General features: G+C 36.4%; 1 protein-coding gene across 11 annotated transcripts in view; it reads left to right on the top strand.

Annotated features, from left to right (window-relative positions):
• The window catches only part of LOC147828441 (histone demethylase UTY-like), a 258,477-nt gene that overhangs the window by 224,085 nt on the left and 14,925 nt on the right, over positions 1-19,467 (top strand). The window contains exon 28 of one of the 11 annotated variants that reach the window (XM_087209912.1): positions 1,639-7,607. The exons of the other annotated variants lie outside the window; for them this stretch is intronic. Coding sequence (XP_087066038.1) covers positions 1,639-1,726 — 88 coding nt within the window. The 3' untranslated portion in view covers positions 1,727-7,607. Of the gene's footprint in view, positions 1-1,638; positions 7,608-19,467 lie in introns of those variants that run through there. 11 annotated transcript variants of the gene reach the window in all.

Raw genomic sequence — 19,467 nt, 5'->3', positions numbered from 1 at the left:
CATATATGTAATGAGTGGTTACAGTAAATATCACCATTTTCTACATGAACTGTTTACTTGCTTATGAGATCTGTAAGTAACAACAAATATTCCTATATGAACTACAATAAAAATACAAATGAAACTCTCCCACAAAAATAATCTTTGCTTCAATTAACATATAAGGCAGTTTTAATACATCAGAACAGTATGTTCTATGTAAAGTACTGCTTACACTGGTAGCACATGTGTTTTGCTTTCCTATCTTCTTTGGAAGGACATAGTTGACATCTTGCTGGTCTTCCTGTTTTCTTAGGAGGTTCTTTTGTTGCTTCACCTGTCTGTTCACTGATGTGCTCCAGAATTCTTTTGTGGAGTTCTTTGGAAAGATACATATTGTTTGTCTGCTGTTGAAACTGATCATTTACCAACTCTAGTACCAGTTCTCTAAGAAAATTTCTTTGATATTTTATATCTGACACATATAGGACCCAGTAAACCACAACCATTGGCCAATGCTTTGTGTTTTGAGTAACCTCATAATTGCTGTATAAGTCATCAACATCTACTCTGCCTTTGATTTTATTGTAACGTGTGACCATTTCTAGCTTCTTTTGTCCTGAAGACTTACTGTCTTTTTTTTTTTTCTGAGATTGGTTCTTTTTATGTAGTCCAGGCTAGCCTTAAACTCATTTTGTAGCTCAGGCTGAGCTTGAATTCACAGATCCTCAAGTGCCTAAGCCTCCTGTCCCCACAGCATACCACCAAGCCCAGCTGCACTATCAGTGTTATCATCATGCTGTAATGTTGATAGTATCAGTATTACTTTGTTTTTCTTTACCATAATGTAGTCCAGGCTAGCCTGGAACTCACTGTATCACACAGACTGACTGAATCTATAGGATCCTCCTGCCTCATACACACACACACACACACACACACACACACCCCTTAGTGATAGGATTACAGGTATGCATCACCGTGTTTCTCTTATTGTCATGGTGTAATGTTGACTATCAATACTACTTTGTGTTTTTTTCATCATATGAGACCAATGTTTGTCTTTCTGAAGTCCAAGCATTGTATTATATGTTTCTATATGGTGAACATGCAATATTTTTTTAGGACTCTCCACTTTGTTCTTGCAAGTAGTTCTTGTGTTGATCAACTGTTGTTTTTTAAGTAAACGTAGCATCAGTGGTTACTTGTCAGTCAGCTATCATGTGACATTTGGGTCATCTTTTGAAATAGATGCAAACATCACAACATCATATTGTTATCAAGTAGCTTGTTTCTAAACAATGACTCACCAAACATTAATGAGGTTGCTTGCCTCTCCTTCAGAGTTGAATTCCAGATTCTGCTTATCTCAAACAAAGAATTAGACAAAACGACCAAAACAAGTGACAAAGTTTATTTGAGAAAGTAAAAGTGAAGAGTCAGAGAAAGTGGCTCTCTAGAGTCTGCTTGGACTGAGTAAATAAAGAGGGTGAAAGTACATCCTGGGTCTGGGAAACACACATATGAGCTGTCATAGAAAGTTATGATAGCAGAGTCTTCATGGTGTCGATGTGTCCTTTTATACTGTCTAAATAAAGAGGAAACCCGTCTTCTTGCAAAATTTGAGTTGACTGAGGAAGCTCCCCATCTCCATCCCAGGCTTCTACTGCAGAGAAGCTCAGCCAGTCCCAGCACCTGGAAGGAAGCTCCCCACCTCCATGCCAGGCTCCTAGGGCAGAGAGGGTGAGCCGGTCCCAGCACCCTGAAGTACCCTCCCCCACCACCATCGCAGGCTCCTAGGGCCAAGAAGGTGAGTCAGTCCCAGCACCCGGAAGGAAGCTCCCTGCCTCCATCCCAGGTTCCTTGGGCCAAGAAGGGCAGAGAAGCTGAGCCAGTCCAAGCACCCAGAAGGAAGCTCCCTGCCTCCATCCCAGGCTCAGAGGGCAGTGAAGCTCGGCCGGTCCCAGCACCCACAAGGAAGCTCCCCTGCTGCCATCCCAGGCTCCTAGGGCCAAGAAAGTGAGCCAGTCCCAGCACCTGGAAGGAAGCTCCCCGCCTCCATCCCAGGTTCCTAGAGCAGTGAAGCTCAGCTGGTCCCAGCACCCAGAAGGAAGCTCCCCGCCTCCCTCCCAGGCTCCTAGCACCTGGAAGGAAGCTCCCCCACTGCCATCCCAAGCTCCTAGGGCAGAGAAGCTGAGCCGGTCCCAGCACCCGGAAGGAAGCTCCCCTGCTGCCATACCAAGCTCCTAGGGCAGAGAAGGCGCCAGAAGCGCCCCCTGCCTCCTGTGGAAATGAGAAGACATATAAACAAGCCTCAAAATCATACTTCCAGATCACCTACAGCAACTTCAAAGGGAAACGAGATAGAACAATCTGATACTCAACCACCTGGACTCTCTGAACTGGCAACGAAAGAAGATCTGGGAAGAATGAAATCAGAAATAATTACTCAAATAACAGCAAATATTTTGCTCATGGTCCAAGACATGATTAATAAATCTAGAGAGGACACAGATTAAAAAAATAGAGGAGCTGAGGAACATGATGGAATCCCAACATAGGAAACAAATGGAATCCATAAAACAGATACAGACAGATTTCCAAGAGATTAAAAACTCCATCAAAAGTGTGCGCAGCAGAATGAACCAGTGTGAGGATAGAATTTCACATATAGAAGATAAGATTGCAATTAGTGAGGAGGAAAAGAAAAGTTGCTTTATAATTGTTGAGAAATCAATCCAGCAGCTGCTAGGTCATGCAAAGAGGAATAACATAAGACTGATTGGAGTCAATGAAGAAAGAGGAGAGAGTGCACATGACATAAAAAATCTTCACAGAAGTGATGGCAGAAAACTTCCCAAGGAGTGGAAAAGAACTTGACATACAGATCAGTGAGGCATATAGGACTCCAGCTAGCCTTAATCAAAAAAATCTACACATAGACATATAATAGTTAGGATTCCAGAAATCCAACAGAAGAATAAAATTCTACAAGCAGTGAGAGAAAAGAAACAAATCACATACAAAGGAAAGCCCATCAGAATCACAGCAGACTTCTCAATGCAAACTCTCAAGGCAAGAAGAGCTTGGAGTGATGTATTTCAAGCCCTAAAGGAAAACAGCCTCCAACCCAGATTGATGTACCCTGCAAAACTATCTTTCAAAATAGATGGAGAAATAAGATACTTTCATGACAAAGAGGACCTCAGGAACTTCATGAATACCAAACTGGCACTCCAGAAAATTTTAGACAATACCCTAGGAAAAGACAATGAGAATCACAACCCCAGGAAACCCAGCAGAATGAATCCATTTGGCGTGACAAATTAAACGCAAATGGGGGGAGAATCCAACAAAAAGAAAAAGTCATGACAAGGCTTTTAAAACTTTTGACTTCATCTTCCTAATGAGTGTATAATTTAATCTTATTATTGTACTGATTAGTATTTTTCTGATTCTAGAGTTGCATACCATTCCTTGTGCTATACTGGCTATTTATCATCTTCTTATGTCTACATTTTAATTGGATTGTCTATTAATGAGCTCTAAGAATTCTTCATATATTCTGCTTAGAGGTTATATGTATTGTAAATATGATCTGTTTAAGGACATCTTTTCATTTTAATGATGTCATTTAAAGTTCTAAATTTTGATGGAATCATTTATCATTTTTTTCTTTTATACATCATGTTTTTTGTATCCTAGTTGGTTCTTGCCTACCCTGAATTTCATAAATATTTTTCCTTATAATTTCTTCTTAAAATTTTATACTTTTAGGCTTTCTTATTTAGGTTCATACCTCCTTTCAAGTTATTTTCATGTATGGAAAAAAAGGGTTGAGGTTAAATTTTTACATACAGATACCAGGTGTTCTAGTGCTGTTTGCTGAAGACACTATCTCTTCCTTGCCTCTTGAATAGAGTTTATATTTTATAAAATGCTAATGTTAAATAATCTTTCAAAACTCAGTGGGCCATATATGTGTGGTTCTATTTCTAGATTCTCTGTTTTATTCCAATGATCTGTATGTCTTTCCGTACACCAACACTGCCTTGATTACTGTAGCTTTAGAAGAAGTCTTAAAATTAGGTGCTAAATGTCTTCCAACACTGTTTTTGTTTTTGTTTTTGGCTTTTCTGGGTCCTTTGTACTCCTACATAACTTTTAAAGTTCAATATCCAGTTCTTCATTTATAGAAAGTATACACAGACCTGAATTTTTATATATACCTGGTGTTTTCTAATCCTGCTAAATTCAAATACAAGTTCTAGGGGCTCCTAGAGATTTCTTAGTATTTTCTCTGTAGATGATCATTTCATCTACAAAGATTTTGCTTCTGCCATGCCAATCTTATCCTAGTTGTGTCATTTTATTGCCAGACTATTTTGGTTTAGACCTATGTTTCAAAGTCTAATGGACAGATGAAGTGTAGGCATATCTGCCCTTTTTCACCACTTTAGAGAGAAAGCATTGTATCGTCTCCATTCATAGGAGTTTTTGCTGGAAGTATGGAGTACATGTCTTTGATCTGTTGAGAAGGTTCTGTTCTACTTCTGGTCTCCTGATAGCTTTTACCATGAACCGCTGTAGAATTTAGTCCAATTGGCTTTCTCCTTTCCTCTGTTAAAATGATGACTTTTGGGGGTGGATCATACAATGCTGAACCAACACTGCCATCCCTATCATAAAACCACTTTCTACCTACTGCCAGATATGACTTCCAAGAGTTTGTTTTGTTAAACAAATTTCTATCTATGTTCATACTTTTTTCTTCTATTTTCTTTATCTAGTTTTAGGATTAGCACAATGTTGAGTTCCTAAAATGAGGGGAGAAGTGCTCCTTCTTTTTTCTGCTTTAAATGTTTGATATAATTTATCAGTTAAAATGTTTATGAGTCTGCTGTTGTCATATAGGTAGGTTTTCAAACTAGGAATATGCTTTCTTTAATAGGTGCTATTCAAATTTTATATTTCCTCCAGAGTTAGTTTCATTAATTTGTCTTCTAAGTTACTTCTTAGAAGTTGTCAAATTTATTTCAAAAACAATTTTTGTAGTATGCTTTTTATATCCTTTTAAATTCTGTAAAATCTGTGGTAATGTCTCCTAGATCTTAATATTTTAATTTTAAAAATGTATAACTGATATTATGTAACAGGAAGAAAAGGTCTAAAAGAGCAGGGGAATTTTGAGGGGTAGGGGAAGGGAAAAAAGGGAAAGGGAAAGGAAAAAATATGAGAAGAGGAAAAAAATGGAAACAAGGTCTTTGCAAATAGGCAAGGGTGGAGGGGGTGAAGGGAAGGCAAGGGAAGGGAGAAAAAAATAAGAACCAAGATACTGATGTAAAGGTACAAGATCCCAATGATGAATGTAACTGTATTTTATACCTAAAATGTACCAATAAAGTTAATGGGGGGAGAAAAAAAAGAGGAAACCCATGAAAATTTCTACATAATTGGTCCTGAAAGGGGGTGCTGAGATTCTATGCCTCAGGGCATCCTATTGAAAAGATTTGAGTTCTCAGGAGAAGTCCATGTGCAAGGCTTTGGGAACTGTTCCACACATGTGTCTAGGATCTTATAATTAACAGATTATGCCCATTTCCCCAGCCAGCTTTTGCCATGGATAGATCTATCTCAGTATAGTTTTTTTACTGCACAGATAAAGACCTGGTGGCTGACTTCCAGGATAAGTTTCTAAATTCAGTGTGTAAAATGTCTTTGTATCTTCCAGGGCATAATTTTTTTTTGTACTGGGGATCAAACTTGGGACCTTCACTTGTGAAGCAGGTGGCAGAACCACTGAGCTAAATCCCTGGCCCCAGGGCATATATTTTTATAGCATATTTGGAAAATATTGCCAAAACCTCCAGTAATCACAAAGTGATGCAAGTTGTTTGTGAATTGTGTTCAGACAATGTATAGATTGCTTGACAGTTTAAAACAAGGCTTTCTAAAAATGAGTGAATAGCAACCAAATTGTCAGATTATTTTCTTTCTGGGTAGGTCTTTTGAGCCTCAAACATAGGCAATTTTGAAAGCTACTAAATCTCTTGAGTGTCATTTTTCAAAAAAATTTCAATGTCATATCTTTCACTTCTCCTTAAATCCTTTAGAATCTGATTTGCACCATCAGAACGATAAAGTCCTGCTATGAAGGTTTTAGTTCAGATAGTGAGGTATCATGACACATTTTTTAGTGTTACTATTGATGCATAAGAATATTTAACTTGTGTTTTATTATTAGTGTATTTCAAAATATCTTGTGGCATATTATCTATTACAATTTCCAGTCTTGAAATTCTGACCAATATCTTTCACCTTTGGCAAAAATTGATATTTTCTGACCTAGTTCTATTGTTAAATTGTTCAGGTATACATGACCGTTTTGTAGCATTTTGACTAGTCAAATGTTTATTTACATCACTGTTTTCTTCCTTATCCAAATCAAGCTCTTACTTCATTACTTCTCTGTTGTACGTTGCTAACTTCTTTGGCTTACATGATCCAAGTCATCAGTAGTAGAACACCTGATGAATCACATCAGCCTCCTCTCAAAGTTGTAAAGTGGATTTTCATGCCACATTATACTGAACTGGGCTAATTCAACAAGAAAACCTGCAATTTAAGAAATTATAAATACACAGAAATGTAAAAAGCACATGATGTGGGTAAAACTCACTCATTTACACATGCACACACCTTGCTGTTCATTGTACCAAGTGGGTGAACACAAGATTGCTTCCTATATTCCCCATGCAACTACTGACATACACACCATATACAATTTTGCCAAAGTATATATTTTCATTAGAAAAATATGATCAAGGTGTGTTTTACCCACCATAATGCCCTTCAAGTTTTAAAGAGATTATCTTGCTTTCGGTGAAGATGTTTGACCGTTCTGTCGAAGGTGGCTGAAGCCCAATTTGTAATAGGTAAAACTTGGGAACACCCCAATTGCCTATCAACTGGAGACTGGATAAAGAAGATTTATTTAAATAAAATGGAGTACTACTCAGCCATGAAGAACAAGAAACTAGAGACATTCATAGCTAAATGGATGCACATAGAGGCCATACACTTAAGTGAAATAAATAGGACACACATGTGTAAATCCCAAATAGTTTCTCTGGTGTGAAAAACTAAAAGTGTAAATAAGAATCAAATGTATAGTTGATATTGTGAAATGGGAAGAAAAGGTCTAAACCAGTAGGGGAAGTGTGAGGGGTAGGGGAGAGGAAAGAAGGAGAAAAAAATATGAGAAAAGGAAGAAAATGGAAACAGGGTCTTTGTAAATAGGGAAGGGTGGAAGGGTTGAAGGGAGGGTAGGGGAATGGGGAAAAAATAAGAACCAAGATACTCACGTAATGGTACAAGTGCCCAATGATGAATGTAACTGTATTGTGTACCCAAAATGTACCAATAAACAATGGAAAAAAGAAAGGAAGGGAGGAAGGAAAGAAGGGAGGGAGGCAGGAAGAGAGAGGAGAGAGAGAGAGAGAGAGAGAGAGAGAGATATCCGCATTTATACCAAAAAAAGAGATAAGGTAGCTGAGTGTGTTTGGAGTTGTTTCTGGATCTCTTCTGCTCTGTTGGTCTTTTGTTTTGGATAGCTTTTTTTTTTTCCCCATCACCATGCTCTTTTTACCACTGTAGCTTTGTAGTGTAATTTCAGATCAGGGATTGTGATGCCCCCCTGCCTCGCCTTTGTTGCTTGGAATGGCTTTTGCCATTACAGGTTTTTTCTGGTTCCAAATAAATTTTAGCAATGTTTTCTCTATAGTTTTGTGAGGTATGCTATTGGTATTTTGATTGGCATTGAATTAAATCTTTGTAACAGTTTTGGAAGTATGGCCATTTTCACTATATTTGTTCTTTCTATCCAAGAACAAGGATATCATTCCATTTTCTGATATCTTCTTTGATCTCCCTTTTTAGAGTATTGTAATTTTACAATGGTAAAAGTCTTTTATTTCCTTTATTAGATGGATTCCTAAGTATTTAATTTTTCTTAATGCTGTTCTACCTATCTTTTAATGGACATTTATGCTGTTTTCAAGATATAGCTATTATGAATTGTGTTGTTATAAGCTTAGGTAAGCATGCATTGCTGCAATATTTTTTCCTTAATACTTTCAGAAAGATAGCTAGTAAGAGAGTATCTGGATCAAGTGAAATTTCTATTAGGTTTTTGAAAAATCTCTATACTGATTTTTCCATAGTATTTGGTGCAGTTTTTGTTTGTTTCTGTGCAGTGTCTGTGTATGTGTGTATGTGTTCCTTGTTTTAGATAGCATCTTGCATTGTATTGCTGGCTGATGTTGAACTCACTATGTAGCCTAGGGTGTGCTTGAACTTTGGGTGACCCTTCTTCCTCGGCTTCCCAAGTGCTGATTACAGGATTATACCACCATGCCTGGCTCCATAGGAGTTATGCCAGTTTCCATTCCCACCAACAGTAAAGCAGCCTGTCCAGCATTGTTGTTATTTGATGTCTTCAGTATATAGAGATGGAATTCTTTCTGGAGTGAGGTGGAATTGTTTTAATTTGAATTTTTAAAATGGCCGGTATGGTTGAATATTTTTCAGGTTTTATTGACCATTTGTGTTTCTTCATCTGAGAAGTGTATGTTCATTTCTGATGCCCATTTTTTGATTGGGTCTCTAATTTGAGGGGAAGGTCTTTTTTTTTTTTTTTTTAGTACTGTATATATTCTAAATAATAGTCCTTTGAGGAGTAGCTGGCAAAAAATATTTCCCATTCTTTTGGTTGTTTCTTTACTCTGTTGGTGTTTTTCTTTGCTGTGTGGAAACTTTGTATCTTTATGTGATCCCATTTGCTGGTATTATTTCTTATGCAGATGGGGATTTGTTGAGAAAGTCTTAAACTACATGTCTTCAAGAGTTTTACATCTTTTTGTCCTCCAGCAGATTGTTTCAATTCTAATGTTTAGATCTTTAATGCTTTTGGTTTCAATTTTGTCTATGGTGGTGAGAGGTAAGTATTTAGCTTTAATCTTCAGCGTGAGTTTTTCCAGCATCATTTGTTAAAGAGGCTTTCTTCCAGGAAAGGAATTTTGCTTTTTTGTCAAAGGTAAGATAACTTAATGTGTCTGGAGTTGTTTCTGTCTTCTATTCTGTTTCATTGATCCAGAAATTGTTTTGTTTCTGATTTGCATATATTGAAATATCCTTGTATCCCTGGAATGAATTTCTTTTGGTCATGATATACGCTCTTTTTGATGATTTGCTGCTTTACGTTTGTCAGTATTTTGTTAAAAATTTTCACATCTATGTACATTAACAAGGTTGGCCCATAATTCTCTTTTTTCTTGGGTAGTTCTCTGGTTTTGGAGACAGGATAATACTTGCTTCCAGGAAGGACTATGGGAGTGTTGCTTTCTTTTCAGTTTCATTAAAAAGTTTGAGGAGTATTGGCATTTGATCTTCTCTAAAGTTCTTGTAGAATTTGATAGTGAATCCTTTGGGACTTAGACTTTTTTTAGTCAATAATTTTTTATTCTTAAGTTTCATTGACTGACATTAAGATATTCAGATTTTTTTATCCTTTTGGTTCAGCTTTGGTGCTTTATATGAATGAAGAAATTTATCCATTCCGTGATTGTATGAAAGTATAAGTTCTCAAAGTAGCTACTGATATTCAGGATTTTAGCATATCCATTGTGATTTCACCTTTTTTATTTCAAATTGCATAGATTTGTATTTTTAAGATTGACTGAGTTTGTCTATTTTTTAAAAAATCTTTTAAAAAACCAACTGTGTGATTCACTGCTTCTCTGTACTTTTTGAGTCTCAAATTTATTAATTATTGCTCTGATTTTTATAATTTCCCTCATTATACTAGCTTTGGCTTTGATTTGTTCTTGTTTTCCTAGGACTTTGAAGTGCATCACTTGGTTATTTATTTCACTCCATTTTGTTTTTCTGATGTGTGAATTTACTGCTATAAACATCTCTCTTAGGAATGCTTGAACACAAGGAAGACAACAGTGAATTTCAATTAGACAAAGTAACTTTCAAGCCAAACTAATCAGAGAAGATAAAGAAGGTCATTACATATTGATTGGGGAACAGTTCAACAGAGAGAGTGAACAATTATAAACACATAGGCAAATTATGGCATACCTGGTATTTGTAAGACATCCTTGAGAATTTTTTATTATGCTAGTTTAGTGGTCATGAACTTTGTGATGTGCTCCTTATCATAGAAATACCTTATTTCTCCATCCATTTTTCAAGGGAAGTTTTGTGGGATGCATGAGTTGGGGTCAGAAGTTCTTGTGCTATATGGCTTGAAACAATTCATTCCCAGCCCTCTTGGCCTTAAAGCCTTGTGTATTTATTTATTTCCTCCCATTAAATTTATTGGTACATTTTAGGTATAAATTTTAGGTACATTTATATACATCATGGGGATCTTGTGCCATTACATGAGTATCTTGGTTATTATTTTATTCCCCTTCCCCTGCCCTCCCTTCACCCCCTCCACCCCTCCCTATGTGCAAAGATTTTGTTTCCATTGTTTTCCTTTTCTCATATTTTTTTCTTTTCCCCTCTTTCCTTTCCCCTACCCCTCCCACTTCTTCTGCTCCTTTACACCTTTACTTCCTATTGCACAATATCAATTATACATTTTTAAAATTAAAATATCAAGACCTAGGAGACATTACCACAGATTTTACAGAATTTAAAAGGATATAGAAAGCATATTTCAAAAATCTGTTTCAAAATAAATTTGACAACTTCTGAGAAGTACCATGGAAGACAAATTAATGAAACTAACTCTGGAGGAAATATAAAATTTGAATAGCACCTATTAAAGAAAGTATTTTCCTAGCTTGAAAACCTACCTATATGACAACAACAGGCTCGTATACATTTTAACTGATAAATTATATCAAACAATTAAAGCACAACAAAAAAGGAACATTTCTCCCCTCATTTTAGGAACTCAACATTGTGCTAGTCCTAAAACTGGATAAAGATAATAGAAGAAAAAAGTATGAACATAGATAGAAATTTGTTTAACAAAACAAACTCTTAGAAGTCAGATCTGGCAGTATGTAGAAAATGGTTTTATGATAGGGATGGCAGTGTTGGTTCAGCATTGGATGATCCACCCCCAAAAGTCATCATTTTAACAGAGGAAAGGAAAAAGCCATATGATCCTGTCACTAGTTGGAGGAAAAGTATTGGACTAAATTCCACAGCTATTCATGGTAAAAGCTATCAGGAGACTAGAAGTAGAACAGAACCTTCTCAACAGATTAAAGACATGTGCTCCATACTTTACAGCAAGAACGCCTTATATGAATGGAGAAGATAACAATGCTTTCTCCCCAAGGTGGGGAACAAGGGCAGATATGCCTACTCTTCATCTGTCCATTAAACTTTGAAACCTAGGGCCAAACCAAAATAGTCTGGCAATAAAATGACACAACTAGGATAGGTTTTGGCAATGTAGAAGCAAAATCTTTATACGTAGATGAAATGATGATCTACACCAAAAATACTAAGAAATCTCGAGGAGCCCCTAGAACTTGTACTTGAATTCAGTAGGATTAGAAAACACAAGGTAAATATAAAAATTCAGGTCTGTGTATACTTGCTATAAATGAAGAATTGGATATTGAAATTTTTTTTTTGTTTGGGTACCAGTGATCGAACTCGGGTCCTTGCACTTGCGCAGCAGGAGGCGAAACTACTGAGCTAAATCCTTGGCCCCTGGATATTGAAATTTAAGTTATGTATGAGTACAAAGGACCTAGAAAAGAAAAAAGAAAAAAACAGACAGTGTTGGAAGATGTTTAATACCTAATTTTAAGACTTCTTCTAAATCTACAGTAATCAAGGCAGTGTTGGTGTAAGCAAAGACAATATAGATCATTGGAATAAAAGAGAAGCTAGAAATAGAACCACACATATATGTTCCACTGAGTTTTGAAAGATTATTTAACATTAATATTTTGTAGAATATAAACTCAATTCAAGAGCTGAGGAAGAGATAGTGTTTTCAGCAAATGACACTAGAACACCTAGTATCTGTATATAAAAAATTAACCTCAACCCTTTATTTCCGTACATAAAAATAACTTGATGATCTATGAAACTAAATATGAAAGCCTAGAAGTATAAAACTTTAAGAAGAAATTAAAAGGGAAAATGTTTATGAATTTAGGGTAGGCAAGAACTACGTAGGATACAAACGACATGATGTATAAGAAAAAAATTGATAAATGAAATTCCATCAAAATTTAGAACTTTAAATGACATCATTAAAATGAAAAGTCCTTAAAACAGACCATATTTACAATGTATATAACCTATGAGCAGAATGTATAAAGAGCTGTTACAGCTCATTAATAGACAACCCAATTAAAAAGTAGACATAAGATGATAAATAATCAGTTCAGCACAAAGAAAGGTGTGCAACTCTAGAATCAGAAAAATACTAATCAGTACAATAACAAGACTGAATTATACACTCATTAGGGAGATGAAGTTAAAAGTTTTAAAAGCCTTGTCATGACTTTTTCTTTTTGTTGTATTCTCTCCCTTTGTGTTTAATTTGTGATGCCCAATGGATTAATTCTGCTGGGTATCCTGGGGTTGTGATCCTCATTGTCTTTTTCTAGGATATTGTCTAAAATTTTTTGGAGTGCTGGTTTGATATTCATGAAATTCCTGAGGTGCTCTTTAACATGAAAGTATCTTATTTCTCCATCAATTTTGAAAGATAGTTTTGCAGGGTACATCAATCTGGGTTGGAGGCTGTTTTCCTTTAGGGCTTGAAATACATCACTCCAAGCTCTTCTTGCCTTGAGGGTTTGCATTGAGAAGTCTGCTGTGATTCTGATGGGCTTTCCTTTGTATGTGATTTGTTTCTTTTCTCTCACTGCTTGTAGAATTTTGTTCTTCTGTTGGGTTTTTGGAATACTAAAACTATTATGATTTCTCGTGTTCCCTTACAATTTTAAAGCAATTTTTTTTTCCTGGTCACTGATTGCAGTCTTATCTTCCATATCTGAAATTCGATCCTCACATTGGTTCATTCTGCTGTGCAGACTTTTGATGTAGTTTTTAATCTCCTGGAAATCTGTTTGCATCTGTTTTATGGATTCCATTTGTTTCCTATGTTGGGATTCCATCACGTTCCTCAGATCCTCTATTTTTTTATGTGTCTTCTCTAGATTTATTAATCATGTCTTGCACCATCAGCACAGTCTTTGCTGTTATCTGAGTAATTATTTCTGATTTCATTTTTCCCAGATCCTCTTTTGTTTCCAGTTCAGAGAATCCAGGTGGTTGAGTATCAGAGTGTTCCATCTCCTTTCCCTTTGGGTTTGCTGTAGATGATCCCGAAGTCTCTTTTTGAGGCTTGTTTACGTGTCTTCTCATTTCCGGCGGGGCGGGGGAGGGGGGGGGTTGCTTCTGGCACCGGTGTGGCTCAGCTTCTCTGCCCTAGGAGCATGGAATGGGGTGGGGGGAGCCTCCTTCCAGGTGCTGGGGCTGGCTCACTTTCTGTGCCCTAGGAGCATGGAATGGTGGTGGGGAAGCCTTCCCGGTGCTAGGACTGCAAGGCTTGTGTATTTAAATCTGCTCTAATTCTAATGGGTTTGCCTTTATATGTGATGTGTTGCCCGTCTTTAACAGCTTTTACAATTTTGTCCCTGTGATGGAGTTTTAGAAATTTTGAGTATAATGTGACATGGAAAGATTGTATTTTGGTCATGGCATTTTGGGTTCTATTTGCCTCATTTATCTGTATATATTTCTTTCCCTATATTTGGCATGTTTTTGGCCATTATTGCCTGAATTTTATGCCATTTACACTGTCTTTTTCATTTACTTCACTTATCTTTAGATTACCTTCTTTTCATTATCTAGCAGTTGTTGGGCTCTTTTCTTTTGTTTTAAAGTATTTTTGAGTAGCTGATCTTTGAAGGGGTTGGTCCTGCTACTGTAAATTCAATAAGATTTTTAATCTCCTAAATTTCTGATCAAAATGTTTTCATGGAGTCATATTTTTTGGTAAACTGGTCATTTATGTTTTCTGTAATTTTGTTTAGCTCAGCTAGCTTTTCATTAGTGTATTCTGAGAATTCCTACATCTTTTTGATTATTACATCCATTATCTTCTTAGTCATAGCTTTGTAAAATGCATGGAGTATGTCTTTGACCTGTTTCCTGACCTCCTGTGTAATCTTTTCATGTAACTTGGGTGCCTGCCTATACTGTTCTAACCCTCGCTATGCCCTGGATTGGCTTCAGTGGAGTTGAGTTTTGGGAGGCATTTTGTTGCCTTGTTATGTTTCTATTGTTTTATTTTGTGTTGAGGTTTGTGGTTACTTATAGTCAGAAAACTTTGTTGCTATTATAGACATAAGACTGCTTTCCAGTGTTGTATTTTGAGCATGGCTGACTATAAGCTTTTGCCACGGCTCCAAAATCCAACCATCTTGATTATTTTGGAAGGCAAGGATGCAGTGTAGTTAGTGCAGCAACCAAGTTCTCTGTGAATGTATTATGACAGTCTTAATATCATAAATGTAACTTCAGTTTTGGTTTACAGAGACATGGTAATAATTATGTGACTGTTAATGTCAAGTGAATAAGCTACAGTAATGTTGCTCAAAAGAAATTAGATATTAACATGCCAGAAGAACCAACTGTTCATCACAGTTAGTCTTGGAGAAGAAATCATCAATTGTTATGTAAACAGTAGGGTGACCCAAGTATTAACTTCCAGCTAATAGGTACTAAATATGAAAGCTGTATAGAAATGGTAGGAAAAAAAGTTCAACAGTTAATTATCAAAAGAACAAGCTTTATTATCATATGGTGAAAGATATGGGATATGGAAATGGCAATGCTAAAGGCAAACTTTGAAATCCTAAATTAGGATATGTGAAGAAGAGAGAAGTGGTAAAAGATTGCACTGGTAAATAGAAAGGTGTCTAGAATTTGGCAAAGGTAAGGCAAAAAGCTGATAAAAGTGGAAAGTAAAAGAAAAAGAGGGAGAAAAAAGAAAGAAATTATACAATAAAAATAAGGGAGAAAAATTAAAAGGGAGAGGAGGATCAAATTGAGAAATAAAAGAAATTATTAGGAGAAAAGCAGAAAGACAAATATTTTCCTAAGCTCCAGGAAACTGATGAAGATAGCAGGAAGGGAAAGAAGAAAAAAAATAACAAAAACTCAAACTAGAAACAGGGCTCACACTCATAAAACAAAATCAAAAAACCAAAAGCCAAAAACTAATAAATAAGTAAAGAAATATATGTAAATATCTCTCAGATTTTTAGCTTGTAGTTGTCCTCCAGGGTCTACAGTTTCAGAGCAATGTCCAATTCAAGATTTGTTCTTGCTCTTGCTGGTAGATGACAAAGGCAGTGAGAGCCCAAGTGTATGCTGGATATAGATACCAGCAAGCAGGCAATAGGATTAGAACAGGGATTCTGATTCTTGTGCTTTCAAATCCACGGAGATTCCCCCTGAAGTTTGCTTCTCATCATGTGGCTGGGGCCTGGATTGTTTAGCTTGAAATACTCTAGGCTTTTGCCAGCCTGACCATGGCTCCCTGAACATGGATGTCTTCTTAACCAGTTGTTGTTGGAGTTCCACACTGGGAGTCCCCAAATGAAACAAACCCGTGGCTGTTGACTCCTGGGTTCAGTTGCCTCTCCCAGGAAAGGCTGCTGACAAAGCACTGTGCACAGAAGATAACAGGTACTTGGACTGGAGATACTCACTAGCTGTTGCATCACACAGCATCTGGTGGTCCATTCCACTGCTGTATTTCTCCCTTAAGGCTTCTGGAGTCACTTGCTTTCACTGTTTCTGTAGATTTGGTCTTTATTTCTTAGCTAGGATCCAGGATCCAGGGAGAAAATGCCGATTGCCCCTTCCTTTTTCCATGTTGTGTTGTCTCTTTAATTTCTCTGCAGACTCTAATTTTCCTATCAGATTATTGGTTCCTAGGGATCCACCGTCCTCTCTACCTTTTGTTCCCTAAATTGTTATTTCCCAGTATCTGAATTCCAAGTGTTGGAGAGGCTAATTTGCTGCTACTTACTGTCCTGCTGTTTCCCCAGAAGTAGCCTTTTCATTTCAATTGATGGTTTGGGTGTTTTCTTTCCCTGTTTTGGTAAGATTGGCCTATGGTGTGTCTATTTTGTTTCATCTTTCAAAGAACAAGCTCTGGTTTCATTGTATTTTTTGTTTCAGCTTCATTTATTGCTGCTGTAATCTTTCTAATTTCCTTCCTTGTGCTAGCTTTGGGTTTGGATTGTTATTGTTTTTCTAGGATCATTAAGTTCATTATAAGGTTTTTTATTTGAGCCTGCCTTGTTTTTCTGATATGTGTTCTCCTGTATAAACTTTCCTCCCTTCAATATGTCCCATAGGTTCAGGTGTCTTTTACTGGCATTATCATTTGCTTCTAAGAACTGTCTAGTTATTTTCCTAGTTTTTTCCTGATACCCATTGATTATTCAGGAGGGTATTGTTTAGTTTCCATGTGTTTGCAGAATTTCTGTGGTTTCTTTTGCTACTGATTTCTAGTTCCATTGCACTGTGCTCTGATAATGTATATGCATGTAGTAAATTCTGATTTTTTGCTTTTACTTATGCATGCTTTATTGGCTGGTATGTGGTCTGTTTTGGAAAAAGTCCCATGATCATTCAGAAGAATATATATTCTGTTGTTTTTGGGTTCAACATTCTGTAGACATCTATTAGGTCCATTACTTCAAAGATTTGATTCGCTTCTGATATTTAGTTGTAGATTGTTTGTCTACTTGATTTGTAAATGACAGTGGCATATTAAATTCTGTTACAATTGTATTGTTATTGATTTTTCATGTCCAATAGTGTTTGTTTTATGAAGTTGGTGCCAGTGTTTGGTCTATAAATGTTTATACTTAATATCTTTTCCTGTTGAATAGTTCCCTTAGCCAATAGGTAGTGACCTTATCTCTTCTGATCAGCCTTTGCTGGCCACTGTAATTGTGCTAATTTTTGTGTTCACGTAGATGCACATTCTGTAAAACCATGGCATTTTTCATTAGAATTTAAAGGCTCTATTAGACAACCTGGAGGCCCAGGAAGAAACTCATCAGGCCCTTCCATGCACAAAGCTGTTGGAGTTAGAACCTGTAAGGCTGGGGGCTCACTTCTCTTGGTGTACCTAGAAGATAGCAGACTGAGTGAAAGATTTTTCTCATGCTTTGAAGTTTAGCATTGAGACTGGGGCTTTAGCTCAGTGGCACCACGCCTGCCGTGCAAGTGCAAGGTCCTGAGTTCAATCCCCAGAACCAAAAAAAAGTTTAATATTGTTTTTACCTGTTGGATTTTGGACTTAATTGGTACTAGTTACTTTTTTTTCTTTTTCTTCTTGTGTCCTTCTGGAATGGAAATATCAATTTAATGCCTATCCCATCATTGTTCCTTTGAAGTAACTAAATACTTTTGATTTCACTGCCTCACATCTGGAAGAGAATTTACCTCAGGATGAATTTTCTAAAGTCTTTACACATACCCGATTTGAATGAAGTGGACTTTAGACTTTCGAGTTGATGCTGGAATGAATCAAGATTCTGGGGACTAATGGGATAAAATTAATACATTTTATGCATAAAAATGACATTAATTGAGAGAGCCATAATGTTATAATGTGAATGTATCCCTTAAATTGCTTGTGTAGAAAAACTTAATCTTCAAATAGAACAGTGTTCAGGAGGATTAACTTTAAGAAATGATTAACTAATGGGGTTTAATGGTGGTGTTGTAGTGGGATCACTATAAAAGCAAGTTGGCTCTTCTTTTGTTCCCCTTCTCTCCTCTCAGTTTTTTACCCTTCCAGCCCTGCCATGGATTAATGAAATTGACCCTTGCCAGATGTGACCGCTGTAGTTTTGGGTTTCCCACCTTCTGTAATTTGAGAAATGATATTGTTTTTATTATAAACTTACCAAGTCTCTTTTTCTGCTAGAACAGCACAAACCAAAGGTTTCATCCTAGTCCTGAATCAGGATAAGAACCCTTTCTGCATTGCAACATGCCTGTACTGTTAATTTTTCTCCCAGTTTTTCTCAAAAGGGCCTACTGCTTTTCAGCAGATTGACAGCATTAGGGAAAAGAAAGAAAATCATGTTTTGGGGTTATTCGATACTATTTTTTGAGTGACAGCAGTCCCAAAAGAACTTTGTGGTATACCATAGAAATCTCATAGAAGTCATGAAACCAATGCAGAGTTAGTTGCAATCCATCTCAGCATGGGTCTAGTGGGTCACTGAACCTGTTCTGCAGTTGTTTCTCTAGTTCTAGATGCACAATTAGGATAGTTTTAGCAACAGCCAAAACTTTCCCATTTGCTCTTACCTTGTGGAGTGGAACAGTTTTGGTTGGAAAGGCAAAGTGTAATCTATTAAAACTCCTTCTATCTAGAAAATATAACCTTGAGCAAGTCTACTTTCCTGGGATGTTGTAGAAATGAATGCCACCACATGGACCTTGAAGGGTACTGATTCTGTGCAAAAATAGCTGGAGCCCACAGAATGACAGTAGATTGTTGTAAGCTTAACCAGACAGTGACTCCAATTTATTGCACTACCAGATGTAGTTTGATTGCTTGAGTAAGCTGATGCATAACTTGGTAGTTATTATGCTGGTTTGTAAAATGCTTTTTGCCTAATGCTTTTTCGTTCTTATTAATCTATTCAAAGTTATATCCATAATCAATCCATAATTTAGTTCTCAGGAATCTTATTGCTTTTCTACAAGATAGCATGGTTTGTTACATTGATGACAGTCTGCTGATTGAACCTGATGAGAAAGAAGTAGCAACTACTCCAAACTTATTTATTTAACCTTTATTTTATTTTAATCTTGATCCAAGAGAATTATATGTTCAGAAATACCACTAATAGGATTTTTCTTAAACTCATTTTCTGTTTTTCAGGATGAGTTCAGAACAGAAATGTACTTTACAAGTCATCTGCTTTAGCTTTGCCCTAAGACACTTTCATTCACAGACACTAAGCAATGATAGCAAATTATAGGAAAATTAGCATTATTTGTAAGAATTCCTTGTATTGTTAGCAACATGTGTGTAGGAAAGATAATTTATGAGCAATATTTGTGTTAATACAAATAAAGGACTACTACTTCCAAATGGAACAGATAAATACTGGTTTTCCTTTTTTTTTTTTTTTTTTTTTATACTGGGGATCAAACTTGGAACCTTGTGCTTGTGAGCCAGGCAGCGTCACCACTGAGCTAAGTCCCTGGCCCAATACTGTTTTTCTTTGATACTGTAATTAAATTAATTTTGCTTTGTATCTTTTTAATGATTAAATTAATAATTCTGTAAGAGCGTCAGATTTATAATTTATTATATAAATAATACTCTCCCTGAGTACTTGTCTATGATCATAAAAATTTCAACTTGAAACTTAAAGCCTTTAT

The sequence above is a fragment of the Heterocephalus glaber genome, unplaced genomic scaffold (assembly GCF_053883595.1).
Source record: "Heterocephalus glaber isolate CG9 unplaced genomic scaffold, H.glaber_assembly_v1.0 deba00001072, whole genome shotgun sequence".
Classification (NCBI taxonomy): domain Eukaryota; kingdom Metazoa; phylum Chordata; class Mammalia; order Rodentia; family Bathyergidae; genus Heterocephalus; species Heterocephalus glaber.
The sequence above is the reverse complement of the archived record's forward strand: the minus strand, read 5'-3'. Positions and strand labels throughout refer to the sequence as shown.